The 20,341-nt window shown below is 41.1% G+C and overlaps 1 protein-coding gene across 1 annotated transcript; it reads right to left on the reverse strand.

The window, feature by feature from the left end:
* Positions 1 to 150: 150 nt before the first annotated feature.
* On the reverse strand, positions 151 to 20,302 carry LOC117294312. Its single transcript, XM_033776671.1, has 10 exons — positions 20,175 to 20,302; positions 15,589 to 15,749; positions 15,011 to 15,091; positions 5,380 to 14,265; positions 4,060 to 4,299; positions 3,240 to 3,590; positions 1,556 to 2,929; positions 736 to 925; positions 304 to 589; positions 151 to 177 (listed from the first exon to the last, which is right to left on the reverse strand). Exons 1-10 carry the CDS (start codon positions 20,189 to 20,191, stop codon positions 151 to 153), a joined length of 11,613 nt encoding a protein of 3,870 aa, XP_033632562.1. The 5' UTR covers positions 20,192 to 20,302.
* Between the last annotated feature and the right edge of the window lie 39 nt (positions 20,303 to 20,341).

Genomic DNA, 20,341 nt, shown 5'->3' on the forward strand with positions numbered 1-20,341 from the left:
ATTAAGTTTACATTGTTGTGAGTGGTGCCCCACTCAATATTTGCTTAGCAGATAAATTTGTCAATCATTTTTTTCTGGTTAACAGCTTCATGTAATAGGGTCCAGGTTTTGAACCAAGTACCTTCACGCCTAGAGCACAGAACTGTTCCACTAGGCCACTGCTAATGGGATAGAAACCTTCAAGGTCAATGTAAGGTTTATTCATAAGAACCTAAAAGTTCTTTAGGTAAGTGCTCACATTACAGTATGAAAAATACTTAACTAATAGCATTAGTACTAATATAGAATAAAACAACCACTTGCCTGATTTGCCATTGCTAAGCCTGTCCAAGGCGCTGCTTGGGGCTGGTTGATGCCCAAAATCTTCCCCTCAATATTCCTGTTCACCCTGCCTGCACTGGAGATGGAACAGTCCCCACCAGTAAGGCTGTTGATTGGCTGATACTGTGAAACTTCGGACCAGTCCACTGTTTGGAGGGAAGCATTTCCATTGATGGGCCTCACTGAGTCACTGTCAGCGTTGTTAGTCCCCTGCCGAGAATTGGCGTGTCGTGACGAATAACCACCCGCTTGTCTCTTCTCTGATTGGCTGGTTGGAGGGGGGGGGGGGGAAAGGTTAACAAAAACATTACTTTTAAAAGGTCCAATGTTTAGGAATTAGATTCACTCATATGATTGGAAGAGGGGCTCCAAGAAAACTGGGAACTCAAAAACACTCAAGTTGTCATAACTCACCCCATCTGTTTGTCTATCTCAAGAAGCTCATCACCGAAGTCATCCAGGAACCCCGGTGAGTCACAGAGTAAGGACAGGCAATCCTCCTCGGGAAACTCAAAACTATCCACCAGGGGAGACAGAATAATGTCCCCTAGGCCAATGGACAAATCCTGCGGATCCTCTTCATAGTTTGCCGCTGCAGGATCAACTTGAATAAAATGAACAATAGAATATTAATTTTGGTTTAACCCATATACATCGATGTTTGTTAGCACTGTATATTCAGTACCTTGAAAGATACACAGGCATTTTTCACAGAGCTCTGGAACGTATTGAGCATACATTGCTAACACACATCAGTGTATACGGGTAAAACCAAAATTAATATTCTTTATCCCCAATGCAAAGCTCCATCCATTATTGTACTTTTGTAACAGAAAATTATAATGAAGAATGTAATGATAATGATTACCTTCAATTGAGTAAAAACTCAATACAAATTGTTTCATAATGTTAAAAAAACAAAAAAATATACAGTTTACTATCCCCTTGGAATCAAAACAGTACAGTGACATCAGACTACGTACTTGATCTAAGCAAGACAACGAAAAATGTATAGCCATGAAGATTTTTTTTTAAACTGGTACCCATTTATCTAGTTTAATGCTTCCATCTGAACTACTGTGTAAAACGATGCCCTCCAGCTTTTACAAACAATCCTTGTACCAATTAACAGAAGTAAAAATGCATCAGTTACAGACAGAAAAAGACTGCAACAGCTGGATAGAAGACAACACAGAACAATGTATCACAAAGGGAAATGAGTAGAAAAGATTACCTGGTCTTGGACTTTCTGAAATTTGTTGGAACGGAGGAGAACTTGCATGGTACTGCTGCAACACCTCTCGTCCCAGATCAGGCATAGATAAAGCTGTTTGGGATGAGGGAGGGGTACTTCCTTTAGATGCAGTCTCGCAAGAAGCTGGTACGGAAGCACAGTTCTTAACAGGCAATATCTCCTCAGACTTGCTTTCTAATCGGGAAGGTGCAAGTCTATTGCTTTCTTTATCCAGCGCATTAGAAAGTGCCTGTTTTGCAGTCTCAACTTGCTCTTGGTTCATCAGAAGATCTTGACCACTGATCCGTTGCTCAGGATTCAAGAAAGGACTTCGACCATCAACCTGTTGTGTTGGGTTAAGCAGAGGAACTTGAACCTCAGCTTGCTGTGCTGGGCTCAATACATGATCTTGACATCCATTTAGCTGCTCTGGGATCAACAAAGGAGTTTGACTGCCAACCTGCTGGTCTGGACTCAACAAAGGAGTTTGACCACCAACCTGCTGCTCTGGGCTCAACAAAGGAGTTTGACCACCAACCTGCTGCTCGGTTCTTAACAAGGGAGTTTGACGACCAACCTGCTGCTCTGGGCTCAACGACGGAGTTTGACCACCCACATGCTGCTCTGGGCTCAACAAAGGAGTTTGACTGCAAACCTGCTGCTTTGGACTCAACAAGGGTGTTTGACCACCAACCTGCTGCTCTGGACTCAACAAAGAAGTTTGACCATCAACCTGCTGCTCTGGGCTCAACAAGGGATTTTGCCCGCCAACATGCTGCTCTGGGCTCAACAAGAGAGATGGACCGTCAACCTGCTTCTCTGGGCTCAACAACGGAGTTTGACCGCCAACCTGCTGCTCTGGGCTCAACATGGGAGATTGACCGTCAACCTGCTGCTCTGGACTCAACAAGGGAGTTTGACCGCCAACCTGCTGCTCTGGACTCAACAAGGGAGTTTGACCGCCAACCTGCTGCTCTGGGCTCAATAAGGGCGCTTGACCATCAACCTGCTGCTCTTGGTTCAACAACGGAATTTGACCACCAACCTGTGGCTCTGGACTCAATAAGGGCAATTGGCCATCACCCAGCTGCTCTGGGCTCAACAAGGGTGTTTGAATATCATTGTGACCTCTAATCATTTCTTCTTGGCTAAACAGGCCCGACTGACCGCCAGTCTGCTGTAATGACGATGCTTGACCATCTACTTGTTCTGGGCTCAACAGATGAGTTTGACCACCAACATGCTGCTCTGTGCTCAATGAAAATGTTTGCCAATCAACAAATGGCTCTTGAGAACTAGGAGGACTTGGACCATTACACTTCTGCTCTTGATTCAACAAAAAAGATCCATTTGAACCTTCCATGAAGGCATTACCTGTAGAAAGTACCAAATAAACTTGATAAAACTATGTGGCATTACTCAAAATTTAGAAAACTATTTCCCAGAACCCATCACAGTCTTTGGTGCGTTTTGGCGGTCCAATAAATGTTTCAGTTGATTTAACTATTGATTAATGACTAGCCATTGACCAAATCAGTTGGTTGGTTACAGCAGCAAAACTGCCGCCCCCCCCCTGATGCTGGCAGGTACTTGAATCTACAGGGAAAGAGTATTTAGTGGACAAATAGTTCTTAAAGGATTGCAAAGTGACCTCAATTATAACATGTAAAAATAATTTTTTTACCTTGACTTTTAGAGTCTAATCTGTCATCATCTGAAGTGGTATCAGTTGAGCGCGATGCCCTCCACATACTTCTAGACGATACCATATCATCGGAACAGCCGGTGAAAATGGGCGTACATCTTGCTCTGGCTTCCCCACCGGTGACCGGGATCCGTGGGAGTGTACGGAGCATATCCAGGGTGGACTGGCGGCTGCTGAACGATGGCATCATGTCCACTGGAGTGACGACTACTCTGACGGACGGTGACGCAATGAAGAAAGTGTCACTGCCGCAGATGTCCTCAGAGGAGCTCATCTCAACTGTGCTGCTGGCCACTTCCATTGATTCATACTCACTCAATAAGATGCTAACTGTAAGACACAAGACACATAATAAATACAAGGGTCACTTTCCATTTGAAAACATGACCATTACAAGAAGCTATTACAAATCAACAAAGAAAACCTTAAGTCTTAACCTCCGTTTTAAGTTAATTTTGAACAATAAAGAATCTGGCTTACTGTCATTCATTTTATTATTTAACCTATGATAATGGACCCAAAAGATTTTGTTTTAAATTTTTGTTTCAAACGTATTTTAAAAAAATCGAATTGAGCATCTTTACCAAATTTAGACACATTAAGCTACAAAATTTGTTCAGAAAAGCAGATGTAAAATACCTCAGTTATTGTCACTTGACTTTTAAAAGTTAATTTTGATTGCATAAGAATATAAACAATATCAAACAAACAATTTTGAGTCCAGAACTACAGCCGACGAACAAAGAACTGTTTTCATGAAAATGAATAAAGAACTGTTTTCATAAAAATTCCATCAAACCTTGGTTTTCCAGTTCGCTGTCAATATCCATAGCAGTTGCAGAATCAGCAGTTGATGTATTAACCTCCAACCCACATGAGGAAAGCTTAGTGGAAGGTCTGATGTTGGACTTCCCAGATCCTTGAAGTGCCCTTGGAACGAAGCAGCCTTCATACCTTGGGGTCACAGGCAGGTCGTCTGTTGAGACAACTTCAACAGTGTGGGCAACCTCCGGGGCCTCCACAATCTCAATAGGAGGGGCTGATAAGTTGGTAAGAAAAGAAGGTTTTTATTTAATAGATGTGAAACTTGCATTGGGGATAAAGAATATTAATTTTAACCTATACTGGTGTGTGTTAGCACATGTCTTTAAGAGCAGGGGGATAAACCCAAATCAACTGTCTTTTCAATTTCTTAAGTTCATATTTTAACTATTATTTAATATATGCATTATTCTCTAAATATGTGCGTTTTAAGACTAACTTTCTTTGTAATTGTTTGAACCAGTGAAGCATCTATTTGACAGCAGTATTTTTTGTTATAAATCCTTTCAAATCCTGTATAATAACTTTGAAGAGAAAATGTTTGCAAATATGCTTTAAAGGTAAGGTACATGATTGGTAATTATCAGAGACCAGTGTTCTCACTTGGTGTATCCCATCATAAGAATTTATAAAGAAACAAGCCTGTGAAAATTTGGGCTCAATTGGTCATCGAAGTTGCGAGAAAATGATGAAAGAAAAAACACCCTTGTTGGACGAATACAATATGTGCTTTCAGATAAGAATAAAAGACTTCTAGCTAGAAGTCTTTTATTATTTTAGTCAGAAATTATCTCTTTCTCAAAAACTACGTTACTTCAGAGGGAGTCGTTTCCCACAATGTTTTTTTTACTAACAACAGCTCTCCAATGCTCATTACCAAGTCAGTTTTTAGGTTATTATTTTTACCTTTCCTTTAAAGGCACTGGACACTATTAATAATTACTCAAAATAATTGTAAGCATAAAATGTTACTTGATGAAGAGCTGTTGAAAGTATAAAACATTGTAAGAAAAGGCTCCCTCTGAAGTAAATTAGTTTTTGATAAAGAGGTAATTTTTCACTCAAATATTAAAAGACTTCAGACCCGAAGCCTTTTATATGCATATGAAAGCACACAATAAATGTGCACCAAGGTTGTCTTTAATTATTCTCTTTCAACTTTGATGACCAATTGAGTCCAGATTTTCACAGATTTTTGTTTATGCATAATTTGGTCTTTGACAATTACCAAAGGTTTCCGGTGCCTTTAACAATTCATGAATAAAGAGTTTACAAAAATTCTTTAATTGCTACGTACCCGAGTTAGGTGTTCCACTTGAGTATTTAATTCTTCCTTCAGATACAGATCTCCGCTCTCCATCCAAACTTCTCTTGGGCAATGTTGACCGATGACAACCATCCATAGTCCGATCCATGGTGGCAGAAGTAAGCTCAGATGGGATCTGGAATCCAAGGCGGTTCCACGTCTCTTGAATAGCCTCCAAGCCCTTCGTCATTCTCCGAGCAATTGTGGCAATCGACATCACTTTGCGCCTCCGGGTCCAAGCATGTTTCACACGCCTTTTGCTGGGCGATGAGAATTTTTTTGAAGCGATTGCGTCCAGGGGGATGGTTTCTCTGAACTTGAGTCGTGACAGCTGGACCGTGGGTTGATTTGTTAAAATCTCTGCGAGAGAAACTTTCCCCAGAATCCTACTCCAGATGTATTGTTCACTTCCATCTACATGAGGCACTGTAGAGCCAGTTGTTGCAGCATCACCACAGGCATCTGAGCTCGACTTCAGACCCTTCTCTTTTCCGTCCTCATAACTTGACAATTTGGACACTTGGGCATCACCAGATGGACCTGCCACCCGGTCACCTTCGGAGCACATCCTTGGTTTTTCAGGGGGGCTGGTTGAAAACCTCTTTTTAAATGGTTTCCTCTTTAGTTTACTGATAGCGTTATTCTGTCCTCCATCATTTGTCTTCCTCCTCTTAACTTTAGGCAGAGTTTCACAAACTTCATCTTCGTCGGTATCACCTTCATGACCATGTACACTGCTCTCCTTGGATTCCTGTACCCTCATCAAATGGAGAAAGTTTATTTCATCTTTCGAGATACTTTCCTCCAAAATGGTGTTCTCCTGCGATTGTGCATCTCCGTTAAAAACACCAGCTTCAGGAGAGATTCTTTTGGGAGTATTTGATCGGAAAACCACGGCGGATCTTGACTCGTCTACAACAGCATCACAATTGGTATTCTCCTCACCTTTGTCTTGCGTTGATGAGGAGTAGTCTGTCGAGACCGTCTCTTTACTAATGGGTTTCCTCCGTCTCTTTCGAAGACCTCTTGGCTTCTTCAAAACTAAGTCACATTGTTTATGGACAGACTTTGAGGTATCTCTGGGAGGCAATTTGTGTACCTTGGAATCCTTTTCAGTATGATCCTCACCAGCTTCTGATGAAAGGAATGCCTCTTGAGAAATCGTTTCTCTCCTCTTCCAACCGGCTTGTCTTTCCTCGATACGGGACTTGTTTCTGGTTGGTGCACTGTGCTTTGTAATTGCTTCATTTTGTACATCAAAATCCTTTCCACTATAATTTTCTCCAGACTGCTTTGTGGGGTCAGATAAGTTGTCTCTAGCAATATTTCTTGACCGTGTGATAACAGCTTGTGCCTCTTGTACAATGGCATCACAACGACCTGGATTTGTTATGGAGGCATCATTACAAACTTGGTGGTGTACCTCAACAGACTGGTTATTGTCATCACCCTCAAACTGTGTCCACGAGGGTTCACTGGAGTCTAGCTCAGAAGGCTGTTTTCTTCTTCTCTTTGCATTTCGTTGTGCACTTTTTGAAGCATTCTCAGAAGCTTCTTGATGTACCTCTTTAGACTTGCCACTATCAATACCCTCAGACTGTGTCGATGAGTCAGAATAGGCAAACCTCTGAGTCGCTATCCTCTTTCTCTTCCTGGATTTGTTAAAAATGGCTTCACAAAGACTTGGATCACTATGCAATTTATTCAAGGCTCCAAAAAAGACTATTTCTGGAGGTGTCATTCTGTTTTTCTTCGCTTTTCTTCCTCGTTTCTTTCCGATGTCAACACAACGACTTTGAGTACTTTGCACAGCGTTTTCAGGTGCTTTTTGGGGTACTTCAATATCCCTGTCACTTTCTTTTATCTCAGACTGTGTCGATAAGGATCCAAATGAGTTAATTTGTTGAGACATTTTCCCCCTCTGCTTTGTTGTTCTTAATTTTGTTCCAATGGCATCGTAATGATTTGAATCAGCTTGCTCTGTATTCTTTTCTGCTTGCACCTGGAACTTAGCACTCTTTTCACAATCATTTTCGTCAGACTGTGTTGATGGTTTGGATGAAGTAGAACTGTGATGACTTATTATCTCCTTTGCAGTTTTTGAACGCTCACTTTGTAAGGCATTCTCAAGAGGTATCAACTTTGCCTCTGTTTCTGTTCCTGTGACGTTGACCTCTGCTTGTATTGGTAAAGACACCTGAACCTGTCTCTTCATAATCAAGTCAAAAATGTTTAAAGAACTTTCAGAGACATCCATCCGAGGAATCTGTTGCATGAATGTTTCGTTCGTAACAGAAATCTTTGCCGGGTCTTTCTCAGGGGTAACGGAGCACTCTCCTCTCTTAACAGTGTCGTCTGAAGAGCCAAGCTTGGTTCGTTCACTTTGTGAAGTATTCAAATTAGATATTGGCACTGGATGAGTTGTTCCGTCGTCATCTTTGGCTACCTCTGGAGGCTTAATTCCCCTTTTCAGTTTAATTCTCCTTTTTGGGGGGTTGCTTTGTACTGGGTCAGGAGCCGGCAGTTTTATCCCTGTATCTTTAGTTTTACTGCCATCTGCCTCAGTTTGCTTCAGCAAAGGGTATCTAGTGTTTGCTTCTGAAGGCCTCGTTCTCCATTTCCTTGTAGTTCTTGCTTTCCTTACATTGGGTTCAGGGTCAATTTCGGGAATACTTTCAGAAGAGATCTTGAGGTTTTCTTCATAGCATTTCTCCTCAGCTTGTTTAGATGAAGGCTCACTGGAGACTAGGTCCTGGAGCTTCTTTCTCCATCTGCCTACTGTCCTCATTTTCTTCCCAGCTGCGTCACAAGTACTTGGTAGAATTTGTGAGCTAATTGCAGAGGGTGCCGATTGTGCGCTAGGATTGACAATACCATTATCCTCGATTTGGGCAGGTCGAGGATCTTTAGGTGGAGGATTTTCAGGGAGTACACCTAAGTTCATGGCACCCTTTGCCCTCCCTCTAACAGGTCTGGACTCCTGTCGGCTTGATTCACTCTGTTGGGTGCTCCCTGCTGTTAGTTTCCTCTTCCTGGCAATGGGATTCTCCTCAGTACACATTTCCTTTGAAAGGTTTTCAGGAAGCCTCAGATGAATCTCTGAGTCCACTTTACAGTAACCATCAGCACCTGTACTAAGTGAACAATCAACACCAACTATTGCGTCGAGCCACTTCTGATGTTTGTTTGTAGTAGAATCCAACTTTGCTGCTGAAGTGCAGGAGACGACCTCAGGTGGCTGTGCCTCTGTATTCTCACTATTAACCTCATCTTCTGTTTCAGGCATAAAGCTTCCCTTCAACCAAGTTGAGCTGGTTCCCCTCTCTATTATGCCACACTCGTTCGCTGAAACCCTTCTTGAGGCATCTGCAATTAAATACGCCTCTGGTACATGCAATGGCGTCAGGTTGATTATAGGGTAAAAGGAGGCCATTTCTTGAATGATGGCGTTCTTAAAGCTCTCCTGGTATATCACCGTTTCATTTGATGGGGAATCTGCCTTTGGTTGACTTTGTGAGGCAGACATCTGCTGCATCTGGGCAGTATGTACACTAGTCTCTGCCTCAACCTCAGGAGTTGGCAGTCCTTGCAGCTGACTCCTCTTTCTTAGTCGCGTCCTAAAGGGCGAAGTAAGCGCAGCTGATATACTTCGAGAGGTACTTTTAGAAGTATTGTCCTTGTCACTTTGATCCTCTGATTGTCCTGATGAAAGGTCAGATGATGCCTCACGTATCTTAGCCTTCCTCCTTCTGTTGCCAGAGGGTTTTGCTGTATCATCACCTGAAACACAACTTAGCATTGCTTTCGGTTCAAGTGTCTTAGACAAAGTTACTTGCATCTTGGCATCATTGACAGTTTTTGCCTCATCACCTATCGTTGGACCAAGAAATGCAGGCATGTTTGGGGTTAATGGTTTCCTCCCTCTAGTTTTGACAGCTCTTGATGTATCCAAACCTTGAGAACATTCTGTGGATTCATTTCCTGGGGCTCTCCCTTGAATAATTGGTTGTACTTCCTTGCCTTCTTCAGTGTTCCCCTCTGTTTGTGGTAGAGGAGGACAGGAGGATTGTGTTGTAACAATACAAGGTATCAGGCACTCCTGGGTGGTATCGTCTTTGTGATCAAAAAAGATGTTGTCTAGCTGTCTCCTGCGTTGCTTTTGGGTAGGTGACTCCTGCTGTGAGTCATCCTGATGCTGAACTGGCTGGGCATTTTTGTCCGTATTTCCCTCAGCTTGTGGCAGTGAAGATGCAGTTAGTTTCTTGGGATCTACAGGAGATAGCGACCCTTCCTCAGTGGATGCTCTAAATGTTGCTCTTAAAGTCTCATCTTTCTCTATGCCTACAGGTCGAGAGCAAGGCCGACCTCTTCTCCTCCTAACCATCACATCATCTCTGTCCCTCAGTCTCCTGCAGCAACGCGGTTTCAAACTGGCCCGTGTCATCCTCTTTTTGCTGACTGGAGAAACCACAGAGTGGCTTTCCCTGTCGTTACCTAATCTAACATCAACCTCTACCACAGGACTTGGCCGACTCCCAGATGTTAACACCTCACCTTGTTCTAGAATCAATTGAATTGCATCACCTTGCCCTAACTCCTTGCTCGACCCATCACTTGACATCATCCTTTGTCTAGCTTTCCGTCGTGTTACTTTTGGTTGCTTTGGATGAACAGCCTCTGGTTTCTCTTCAGTCACCCCATAATCTTGAATCACGACACCAGGGTGTAAATTCTGCCTGTTTGTTTCCATACTGGTCTCTCTAAGTTCATGAGGCCGACCCCTTTTCCTCTTAACCACCGCATCAGCGCCTTCCATCCTCAATGAACTCATTACAACACTCCTCCCAAGAGTGGTTACTCTTTTTATCCTGCTTAACGTTGTGCCTCTCTTCTGTGTTTGAGGTCGAGTGCGTGGCCGACCCACTTTCCTTTTACCCACTACATCATCTTCCATCACCTGTTTCTCTGAGATGTTTACAGCATCCTCCTCCAGACTGCCTCTGTCATCACATGCAACTTCTTTGTCTGCGACCTCTTGACCTTTTCCAACTCCTTGATGAACCAACCGTCTTTTGTTCCTACCCACTCTGGTTTGTCGGTGATTAACTGAAGGCTCATCAGTGGCTGCTGAATCATCTGTATGTTTTTTTGTGTCATCCACCATGATCTCTTTAGTGATTGAATATCCATCCAGCTCTTGATGTTGACAGCACATGTCCATGTTAATTACTTCTGCTTGAGAATCCAGAGATTTTTTATTGGTTTCCAACCCAATCTGGCAATCCATGTGTGTACCAATGTCTTGACCCACAGGGTTCACTTCACTAGTCACAGCTTGGACATTTTGTGCATCTTTTTTTGCTTCATTTTTCTTTCCTTCTTTACTTTTGTTCTTCATTTCTGTGCGTCTGTCTCTATCATCTTTATCCATTTCTTTCATGTCATCTTCTGGTAATTCTTCATCTTCACTTGTTCTACCTTCGTCAAGCTTGTCACCTTTTACTTCCCGATCATTCTCTTCCCAGCCTCTCAAAATTGTCTCTTCAACAATTTCTTTGTCGCACACTCCACTGGATGAAGTATCATTCTCTGAGATGTCTTCATCAGTCTCCATAATCTCACTATCTGGAACTTCTTCCTCTTGTTCTTCAGTTGAGCCTTGTTTGTTGTTTGCTACATCATCAGCAGCAATACTTATGTCTTCATGGTCTTCTACGACTGACCCTTGTTCCACTTCTTGAAGACAGTCTTTATCAAATGCAGTCCCTTCTTCTGTAACGTCTTCATACCCCAACTCCGCGTAATCATCTCGGACTTCTCCATCTTCCCAAATGTTCTCATCTTTCTTTTGTCCATCTTCAGGCGTTCCATCCGTTTTGATTTGACCATCACCATCATTACATAAATGTATGTCCTTTTGGGCCTTTTGCTCATATGAACTTCCATCTTCTGTGCCGCCTTTTACCGCCTCCTCATCTTTGTCATGCTGAACGTCATCCTTTTCCCAGTGCGGATCTTTAATTGGTCTGCCTTTCTTACCAAGGTCCATTTCTGCACTTTTTACTTTGTCTATTATGCATACCAGTTGTCTTTCATATCTCTCCAAATTATCGTGAGAAGGTTCATCGTATCCTTGGCCAACAATACTGTCACTTCCCATCGGAACTCTCTTCTCATCTTCTTCAAAATGTTCCTGGTTTTTTTCTTTGAGCTGGTCCCTCGTTTCTTTTCCACCATCGAATTCACTAACAACATTCTCCCAGTTGTCTTCTTGAGGCAGAATGGCTTCACAAATCAATAAGGCCCCATCGCTAATCTCTTCAATCTGCCTTGCCTCTTCATCTTTACTCCCAGTTGTCGTGTTTTCATCTTCGCAGTCTCTTTCTTTTGTAACATCAACTACAGTATCTCCTCTGGGTCTGCTGTCTGTCTTCCTCGCTTGAGGCAATTTGGGTTTTTCTGAAGAGCCTTCATCAGACAAGATGTCATCGTCTAAGATGTTGCCCGCCTCCTTTCCAATCTTTGTGATTCCTTTGTCATCTGTTGGTCCTCCTTCACTTTGTTCCATTGTTTCAAAGTCAAGACATGGTCTACTGGTTCTATTTGCTGGGAGGTTTGTATCCATCTTGTGGCCGTCATCCTTGTCAAAGACCTCAATGATAACCGTTACCAAAGCTTCCCTTTCTTCTCGCCTTCTTTCCTCCATAGCCTCTCTGTTAATGATCCCAGCCAATTCTCTCTCCTTTTCTAGCTGCTCATCAGCTTCACAGAGTACATTAGTATCATATTCCTCATGGATAAACAGTTCGTGGTCAATCACAGAAAACAAGCTTTCGTTGTCCTGTTTGTCTCCGTAAATATCCACTTCAAGTTGGTCATATTTGTTCTCTTTGTTTTGCTGCATCTCATCAACAGCTATTCTAGAAAATGATGGTTCTTCCTCTGAATGATTCTCCTTACAGCAACTTGGTTCTCCATCGTAATCTTCCACGGGCAACTTTCCACCATCTTCAACATCTTCACTGTCTTCTCCACTTTCTTGATTCTCTTTGTCTAACAGCACCCCATCAACAGCTGTGCTTGTTCCAGGAAATGATGGTTCTTCCTCTGACTGATTCTCTCCATGGCTACTTGATTTTCTGTCAGAATCTTCCACAAGCAAATTTCCACCATCTTCAATATCTTCTTTGTCTTGTCTACGTTCTTGTTCCTGAAAGTCCTCCATTTGCTCATTTTTGTTCTCTTTATCGAACTGCATCTCATCCACAGCTGCACTTAATCCAGAAAATGATTGTTCTTTTTCTGACGGATCCTCCTCACAGCCATTCAGTTCTCTGTCAGAGTCCCCCACAGGCCTTTTTCCACCATCTTCACTGCCTTCTCCACTTTCTCGTCCCTGTATGTCCTCCATTTGCTCACCTTCGTTTTCTTTGTCTGGCTGCACCTCATCAACAAATGTTCCAGAAAATGATGAATCTTCCTCCGATGTATTCTCCACACTGCAATTTGGTTCTCCATCAGAGTCTCCCACAAAAAACTTTCCTCCATCTTCAATATCTTCTTTGTCTCTTCTACTTTCTTGCCCATGTAAGTTTTGTATTTGCTCATCTTGGTTCTCTTTGTCTAATGGCATATCATCAACAGCTGCAATTTTTCTAGAAAACAATGATTTATCCTCCAGACAGCAATTTGGTTCTCCATCGGTGTTTTCGACAGAAAACTCTCCATCAACTTCAGTATCTTCATTCTCGTCTGTACTTTCTTTTCCCTGCAAGTCTTTAATTTGCTTCTCTTCAGGTTCAAAGTCTGGTGCAACTTCATCAGCAGATGCACCACAAACTTCATCATTTGAAACACTGTCACAAAGGTCACTGGATTCCTCATGCACGTCTGCAGTGAACACCCTATCCTCAGAGCCTTCTTCAACTTGTCTCTTATCTTGTCTGCTGGTGACTTCCACTAGCCCATCTCCTCTACCAGTGACTCTTTCAAGTTCAATGGCTTCTGTACAACAGAGTTCATGATCTGATTCAAGGCTCTCAAACTCCTCCTCTGAAATCAGATCATTGATGTTTTCATCCCTACCAAGGTCTTCGTCAACTTCTCCATTCTCTTCGGATTCAGAGTGTGCAGTTTGCTCATTGCTGGCACCAGTCTGTATTTCACTATCAGCCCTATGAGCATTGCACACTTCATCGTCTGACTCCCTGAGTTCTGATTCAGAGCTGTCTAGTTCATCCTCGGAGGATCCATCTGATGTCTCATCATCTTCAGAGTCTCTCCCAATTTCCTGCTCAACATTCCTAATTTGGACTTCACCATCTGAAGCGTCATCGGATGACTCATCAGTGTCTTCCTCGTCAGATACATCAGATGTGGAACACGCATCATCTTCATCCATGTCCGCCTCCTGAGCTTTCCCTGCATATTGATCCTCATCAGGTTTACCCACTCCTAGGTGTGTCCGACTAGCGGTCTGTAATTTAAGGTACCCTCCAGACCAAGCTCGAGAACCCTTACTAAATGTCTTTCCATCTATAGGTTCCCTTCTCCTCATGTTCTGAACATAAGTCTCTCTTACTTGACCACAATGATTCCTGTCCGTAGTATCTGCGACAAATTTCACACCCAGTGAGAGTCTACTTCTTAAGTCTGTTATTTTGCTGACTTGGGGAATGTTCTCATAGATTCCATCCTTAAGATACTTATTCAGCACACTAATGGCTCGCTCCTTGTTCTTAGCATCCATGTGTTGGTGCGTCTTTAAGGAACACGGTCTTGGAAGATGTGAAGGAGTTTTGGCTTGATTAATGGAGCATGATGGATCTCGAACTTTAAGTGTACTGACTGTAGGCCTTGTGTCTGTTGATGGTATACCTGTACAATTATAACAATACAAATGTAAGCTTTTCCCTCATTTTGTTTGTGTTGTGCAAATTCTATCATAAAAAAATTGCTTTGATTTTAACATCGATTTTGAAACGTTGAGAAAGCCTGGTTCGAAAAGTCAGCCCATCAACAATTCAATTGCATTTATACCACAGTTTTTTTGGGTCCTATAAACAGACTGATTTGAAACAAGGTATTCAGGATGTTTTTAACTTGGTTTTAGATGCTCTACTGTACAATCTGAGGAATTCTCAATAGTTTTATCTTGATGATTTGTGTGTATTTGATCAGAAGTCTCCCCCCCCCATCAACAAATAAATAAATACATATTTTATTTATGTTATTGATTGTAACTTGCACATATCTGGACGGCATTTGCGCATATCAAGTAACAAGTAACAAATCATAAGGTAAACACTGGGTAACCATTTCAATCATTTAAATATATATGTCAATACTCAAAAATTATTCCCAGGTTGTATCGAAAACTTGGGTGTGATCCTGGCTATACGGCAGTTACAAGTTGATGGCTTCTGACTGGAACCCCCAAACAAAGGTGTTAACGAAATAGAGAGACCGCATCAACATAGAGCTTAATAGCTCAGTTGGTAAAGCGCCGGCACTTCAAACCTGCGGTCATTGGTTCAGGACCCGCTCTAGTAAATTTTTGTTTATTGTTTTACCCCAAATTATCAACTAAAAAGGATAAAAATAATATTTGTTCACTACTTACCCTGTGCTCTCCTTTTCTTCAGTTCTTTCTCTTGCCGGATTTCTTCCAAGGTTTTGACGTGCACGTAGTCCAATTCTCTTCCTGAAAATGTCAAAAAATCGACATCAATAAAACTGGGAGGAAAAATCCTTTCTTTGTGCAAAATTGAATGACAGATCCAATCACCCCCTCAACTAGTAAAAAGCAAGTTTTGGTAACTGAAAAGAGTCGACTAGATACTTTACGCCAACCTGACCACCATATTTATTATTATTATTATTACTGGTTTGTTCAAACCTGCTCGTCGCAGCCAGCACGCTGAATTAAAATGCCGATTTGTTAAATAAAAATTTAAAATTAAAGAAAAATATATAGGAACACTGACAAATTTAACAGCAATAAACAATAGACTTGTTAAAAAAAAAAAAAAAAAAAAATATAACTCAGATAATTTATTTATTTATTTATTTATTTTTTAATGTGAAGATTTTAAAGTGTGAGATCTGTCAGGCGTTAACTGTTGTGCTTGGTCGACCACAGAGGGGCGGAACTTAAAGGCTATAATAATTACTAAACTACGACTAACATTAATCCCTCACCTGGTAGTATTCCAAATCTCACCCCCTGTCCTCCCCATTTCTGATTTCTTGAAGGTAAATCCGTCAGGCATTTCCACCACTTCCCATGCGCTGGCAGCTTGGGAGGAGACTCTCGCAAACCTGAGCTCCATTTGGATCCAAAAGGCTCATCGCCTGCCCACCTGAGAAAACAGTCAAAGAAAGAAATTATTAATAATATTATCACTACTCTAGATGCAAAGGTCGTGGGTTCGAATCCCACACGAGTAATATTGCCATGAATCTTTTTTTGCAGAACTCCGAAGAGTGTGCTTACACATTTGGTGTAAGGTTAAAACCAAAATTAAAATTCTTTAGAGGTCTATTCTCAATGCAAATTAGAAGTCAAAAACATCTTTTAAATTTGCTTATCATAATAAAGTTCTAGTAATGAAACCAAGAATGCAGAATTTAATTGGTGTAGCTTGCAAGCCTGTCAACATGGGTGCTTGTCATGGGGAAACAGAAACACACCCCCTTCTGTTCCATGCTTAGTGCTCTGAGTTATTTTACATGAACTACCAATACTAGTACAGGGGACCTAGTTGTGTATGGCTAATTGTCCAATCAAAGAACAAAGCAATGGTTTAAGTGTCTTGCTCAAGGACAAATTTGCTTAAACCAGGACTGGGTACCCAAACCACCAGAAATTCAGGCCTCAAAATAACCCAAGGTTGGCTAGTGCCCTTTGCAAAATTCCATTGCAAATTAATTCATTTTCCTCAACTAGAAGTGCCCCATATGAGATGAAAATTGCTGTGCTCCTTCAAGTTCAAAGCCTGGAAACTGGTAATTATTTACAAAAGAGCCACAGAGCCTGCAGGCAGAATGTGTACCCACAACAGAGCCTAATGGAAGCTTACATAAAATCTTAATGAACAGGGGCTACAGGATAATCTCCATGCTTTAACTATTATTATTTTTTTGGCCAAATAGACATCGTAGTCACCAGTTTATAAAAATTTTACGCTTAAAATTTGCATTTAGTAATAAATAACGTAAGTGAAAAATGCACCTCTCCGCGCAGCTTTTTCAGCCAAGAGTCAATAACTGCTTATCTATGATAATGATATGCAATGACCCCTGACGTCATTGGCGCAATCTCCCCATAGGGTTTGTGTACAGTTTGTGCCGATTGATTGCCCTATTTTCCATATCAAATAGCCGCCAATGACTTGACAAGTCTTTTGTCACGTTTGTTTGACCTGTCGTATTTCAGAATTTTGGCTTGCAGTGTTTAGGAGAAAAAACCTTTACCATGTTTTAACCTGAGGTAAGAGGCTCGTTATATTTTGATGTTTGCTTCATATGGACTCCATCTATTACAAAAATGTAATAACTTCATATTTCAGAGCATCCTGTTGTAGGCACCCTTTAATATTGGGATTTCTATAAACATTTGATAAGAAAGGTGGCCCTTCATCAAAATTTGTTTACCAGTTAACCCTTTAATAACTTTTGAAGTGCTAATTATGATACGATTTGATGGCAATTTCCCATTTGACCAGTGTAGCATCCACCTGCCAGAAAGACCCTAGAATGTCAAAGTCATATCATTGTACATTGGTACCTCATCATGCAATGCATCGAAACCCACACAATTATTGTTCATTCTAAATCACTAAGTTATTTAACTAATCTTTGTACAATTTTATTGCTAAAAGTATTGTCTTAATTGAAAGGGCACAGGTTCAAAACATTGAGAAGAAAACCAGCACAATTAAAGATTGTGTGTTTTATAAGTGGAAACGACCCACAGCCAGTGCTGTAACAAATCTTAAGACATAATTATAAGATTTTTTACAGCACTGGCTTGTGGCTTTCCAGTGCAGGGCATGATGAATGTCTTGACAGAAGACACACACACAGGAATAACTATTCTAAAATGAATAATAAAATGATTCTTCAAAAGCAAAGTCACCTTTGATTTGTTTTAAAGATAAGATTATCTAATCTTTTTAATGTAAAACAAAGAAGAAGAATCATTTTATTATTCATTTTAGAATATTTATTCGAGACATTCATCATTGGTCCACACACTGGATAGCCACAAACCAGGCAGCCACAAGGACATTTATTAGCATACAATTATATGGAGGGCTGTACTTGTGATATTCTACCTAAGAGATCTCCAAGATAAAGGTCAAGAAAAAGATACACAGAGCACTGCATTTCTAAGCTACAGAGCACTAAGGGTACGTTCAGACGTGGGGTTAAACTAGTCCTTAATCCAAAAGTGCTAAACTAACCCTGCGTGGGAACGCAATATTCTGGTCCGCGAGGGTTAATTTGACCCACTGAGCTGGGCTAAACATGGCTAAACTAAACCAAAAAAATTGGTGGACTAGACTAACTTAGCCCAGGTTTTACGACCAACCCCCCGCTGTGAGGCCCAGTAAACCATCGTTGGAACGCAACTGACCTGCTACTTCCGGTCAATTTTAGCCCAAATGACCGCGGCAACAAAGGTGACATCATTCCACGTGTATGGATGGATCGGCAGCGAGTATTGGGTGGTGTCTTCATGAATCCATGGAGCTATACTATAATATCTCCTTGCGTCTCTCCGCTGCCTTCCCTTTATGTTACCATTAAATGTTGGGGCCCCGGTATTCCCCTTCGCCGAAAATGTTTGAAATGGACGTCGCACGAAAACAAGTTCTCATTTTTAGTAGCACTATTTAGTTTTTAAATTCACTTCTTCTGTGTGCAACGCTACTTTATGATAACGAACGGGTTTTGCTTTGAAGAAAGTGGCATCTAATCACAGCTAAGCTACACACACGGGATCGACAATATTAAGACCAAAGTTTGGGTTCGAAAACTAGGTTGTATCTGGTTCCTGCCCTCAACAACTTTACGTAACAGTTATACGAGTAGCAGACTAATGTTGAATTGAAAAACAATTTTTAAACGTAACATGAGAATGTGTGTAGGCTACGACTTCTCAATGACTAAGTTGTGATATATTTACAAAAGTTCACACTCGAAAAATAATTTGAAGCTTTCAACAACAACGTGTAAATGTTTCGTTCATCGAGGGCAGTGCGGAACGGAAACTTCAGCGGGCACAATAGAATTGCGTTTGTGCTGGGGCCAAGCAAGGATATGAAGTGATTTAGCCGTCTTTAATGATGGAATACATGATGACCATGAGGTTCGTAGAGACGATAGCGGATCGAAACCCTGTGGAAAACGCATGGACAATGTAACAAACCGGAACCAGCAATGGTAAAGTTCGCCGATGCATGACCCAATAATCAACATCGTGGGCTAGTTTAGTCCGCTTGACCAGAATAAACTCACTGTGTGAACGCAAGCCAATTTTAGACTAAGTCATGTTTATCTTTTGGACACCCGCGGTGCTCGGATTAAGGACTAGTTTAACCCCACGTCTGAACGTACCCTAAGCATGGTTATTTAAATGTAACTAATCCTGACCATAAAACCTAAACACAAGAAGGGGTATGTCAACACATAACTGGTGGTTTCCCTCAAGCTACAATAAACAGACCCAATGGGAGTCTCTATAGATAAGGACCATTCTGGGCATTGCAATGTTGCTTTATGATGTACTTTAGCAAGTAAATTGTTTTTTAAAAGTGGCTGGATTTATCTTGGAAATAGTATCCATATTTATCCCTATTTAGGTAGAAAATGCTACTACCAAACTTTTGAAATTAAAAAATATTAACAGTTGTGAAATAGATTAACTGAACTGCAAACTGATTACCAACTTAAACAAAATGACCTACAGTTTTAATGCAAACAACAGTTAATGGCCTGACATTTTGACCCTTGCACTTGCAGAGAAATACTTTGCCTGGGATCTAAACCAGGCCATTTTTATTTATTTTTTGGCATAAGAAAAGAAAACTATTGTAAATGGAGATTGCAGTCTTAAAAAATAATATTGGTGCTGAATATTTTGCGTCTCCCTCCCTCCCCCCAAAAAATAAAAACAATCAAACAAACACACAAACAAACAAACCAACAAACAACTAACCTAAACAAACAAATGAACAAACAAACAAACAAACAAACAAAATTCAAACAAATTCTGGTTTTTATAAATGTGTTTGCTCATGTGCCAGAACTTTCAATGATTTAATTGATTGAGCAAAGTCAAACTCCGAATGTAACGATGCCCTGAGCAAAAAAATATATATATATTCAGCTGCCCGCCCCAGTTCCCAAGTCAACAAAAAAGTTTCCGTATCCTGCCACAACGTTCATTCATTTATTACTAGTTAGGCCTAATGGAAAATTTTGTTTACTGAAAAAGTGAAATGAAACAATTAATTATTCCTTTCAAATTTGTGAAAAAGTGGTGGCAGGATAGGGAAAGCTAAATTGTACTCGTATAGGAAGAAGAAGTACAACAGTTGGGGCGCAACACGGGCAATAGCTCTATTGATTAGGCGCAACAATACAAGATGTTGAGTGTAATAATATTATGTCTAGTCACCCGTTGTTTATAAAAATGCAAGTTGTCACGTTGATGGAAAAATACCGAGGCTTTATCTCACTTGTTCACATAGATTAACACTATGACAAATGATACTTACCGTTTTCTTGAATGCATGATGTTCTCTTAGTCTTCTTGCATCGTCGATAACTGTGCATACTTTGGTTTTTCCACGAAAATTTGACACCAGAATCAGGGCTGTCAATGTTGCAAAATCGGCGCATTGCATCTCTGTATTTATATTACACGCACGTGAAAACTTACTTG

Source organism: Asterias rubens, chromosome 9 (genome assembly GCF_902459465.1).
Source record: "Asterias rubens chromosome 9, eAstRub1.3, whole genome shotgun sequence".
Lineage (NCBI taxonomy): Eukaryota > Metazoa > Echinodermata > Asteroidea > Forcipulatida > Asteriidae > Asterias > Asterias rubens.

Excerpts from the sequence above, each read along its gene's own strand:
- LOC117294312 (XM_033776671.1), bottom strand. Across the intron at positions 14,266-15,010 it reads GAAGAAAAGGAGAGCACAGG|GTATACCATCAACAGACACA; the intron begins GTAAGTAGTGAA and ends ATAATTGTACAG. Across the intron at positions 926-1,555 it reads TTCAGAAAGTCCAAGACCAG|TTGATCCTGCAGCGGCAAAC; the intron begins GTAATCTTTTCT and ends ATTTTATTCAAG.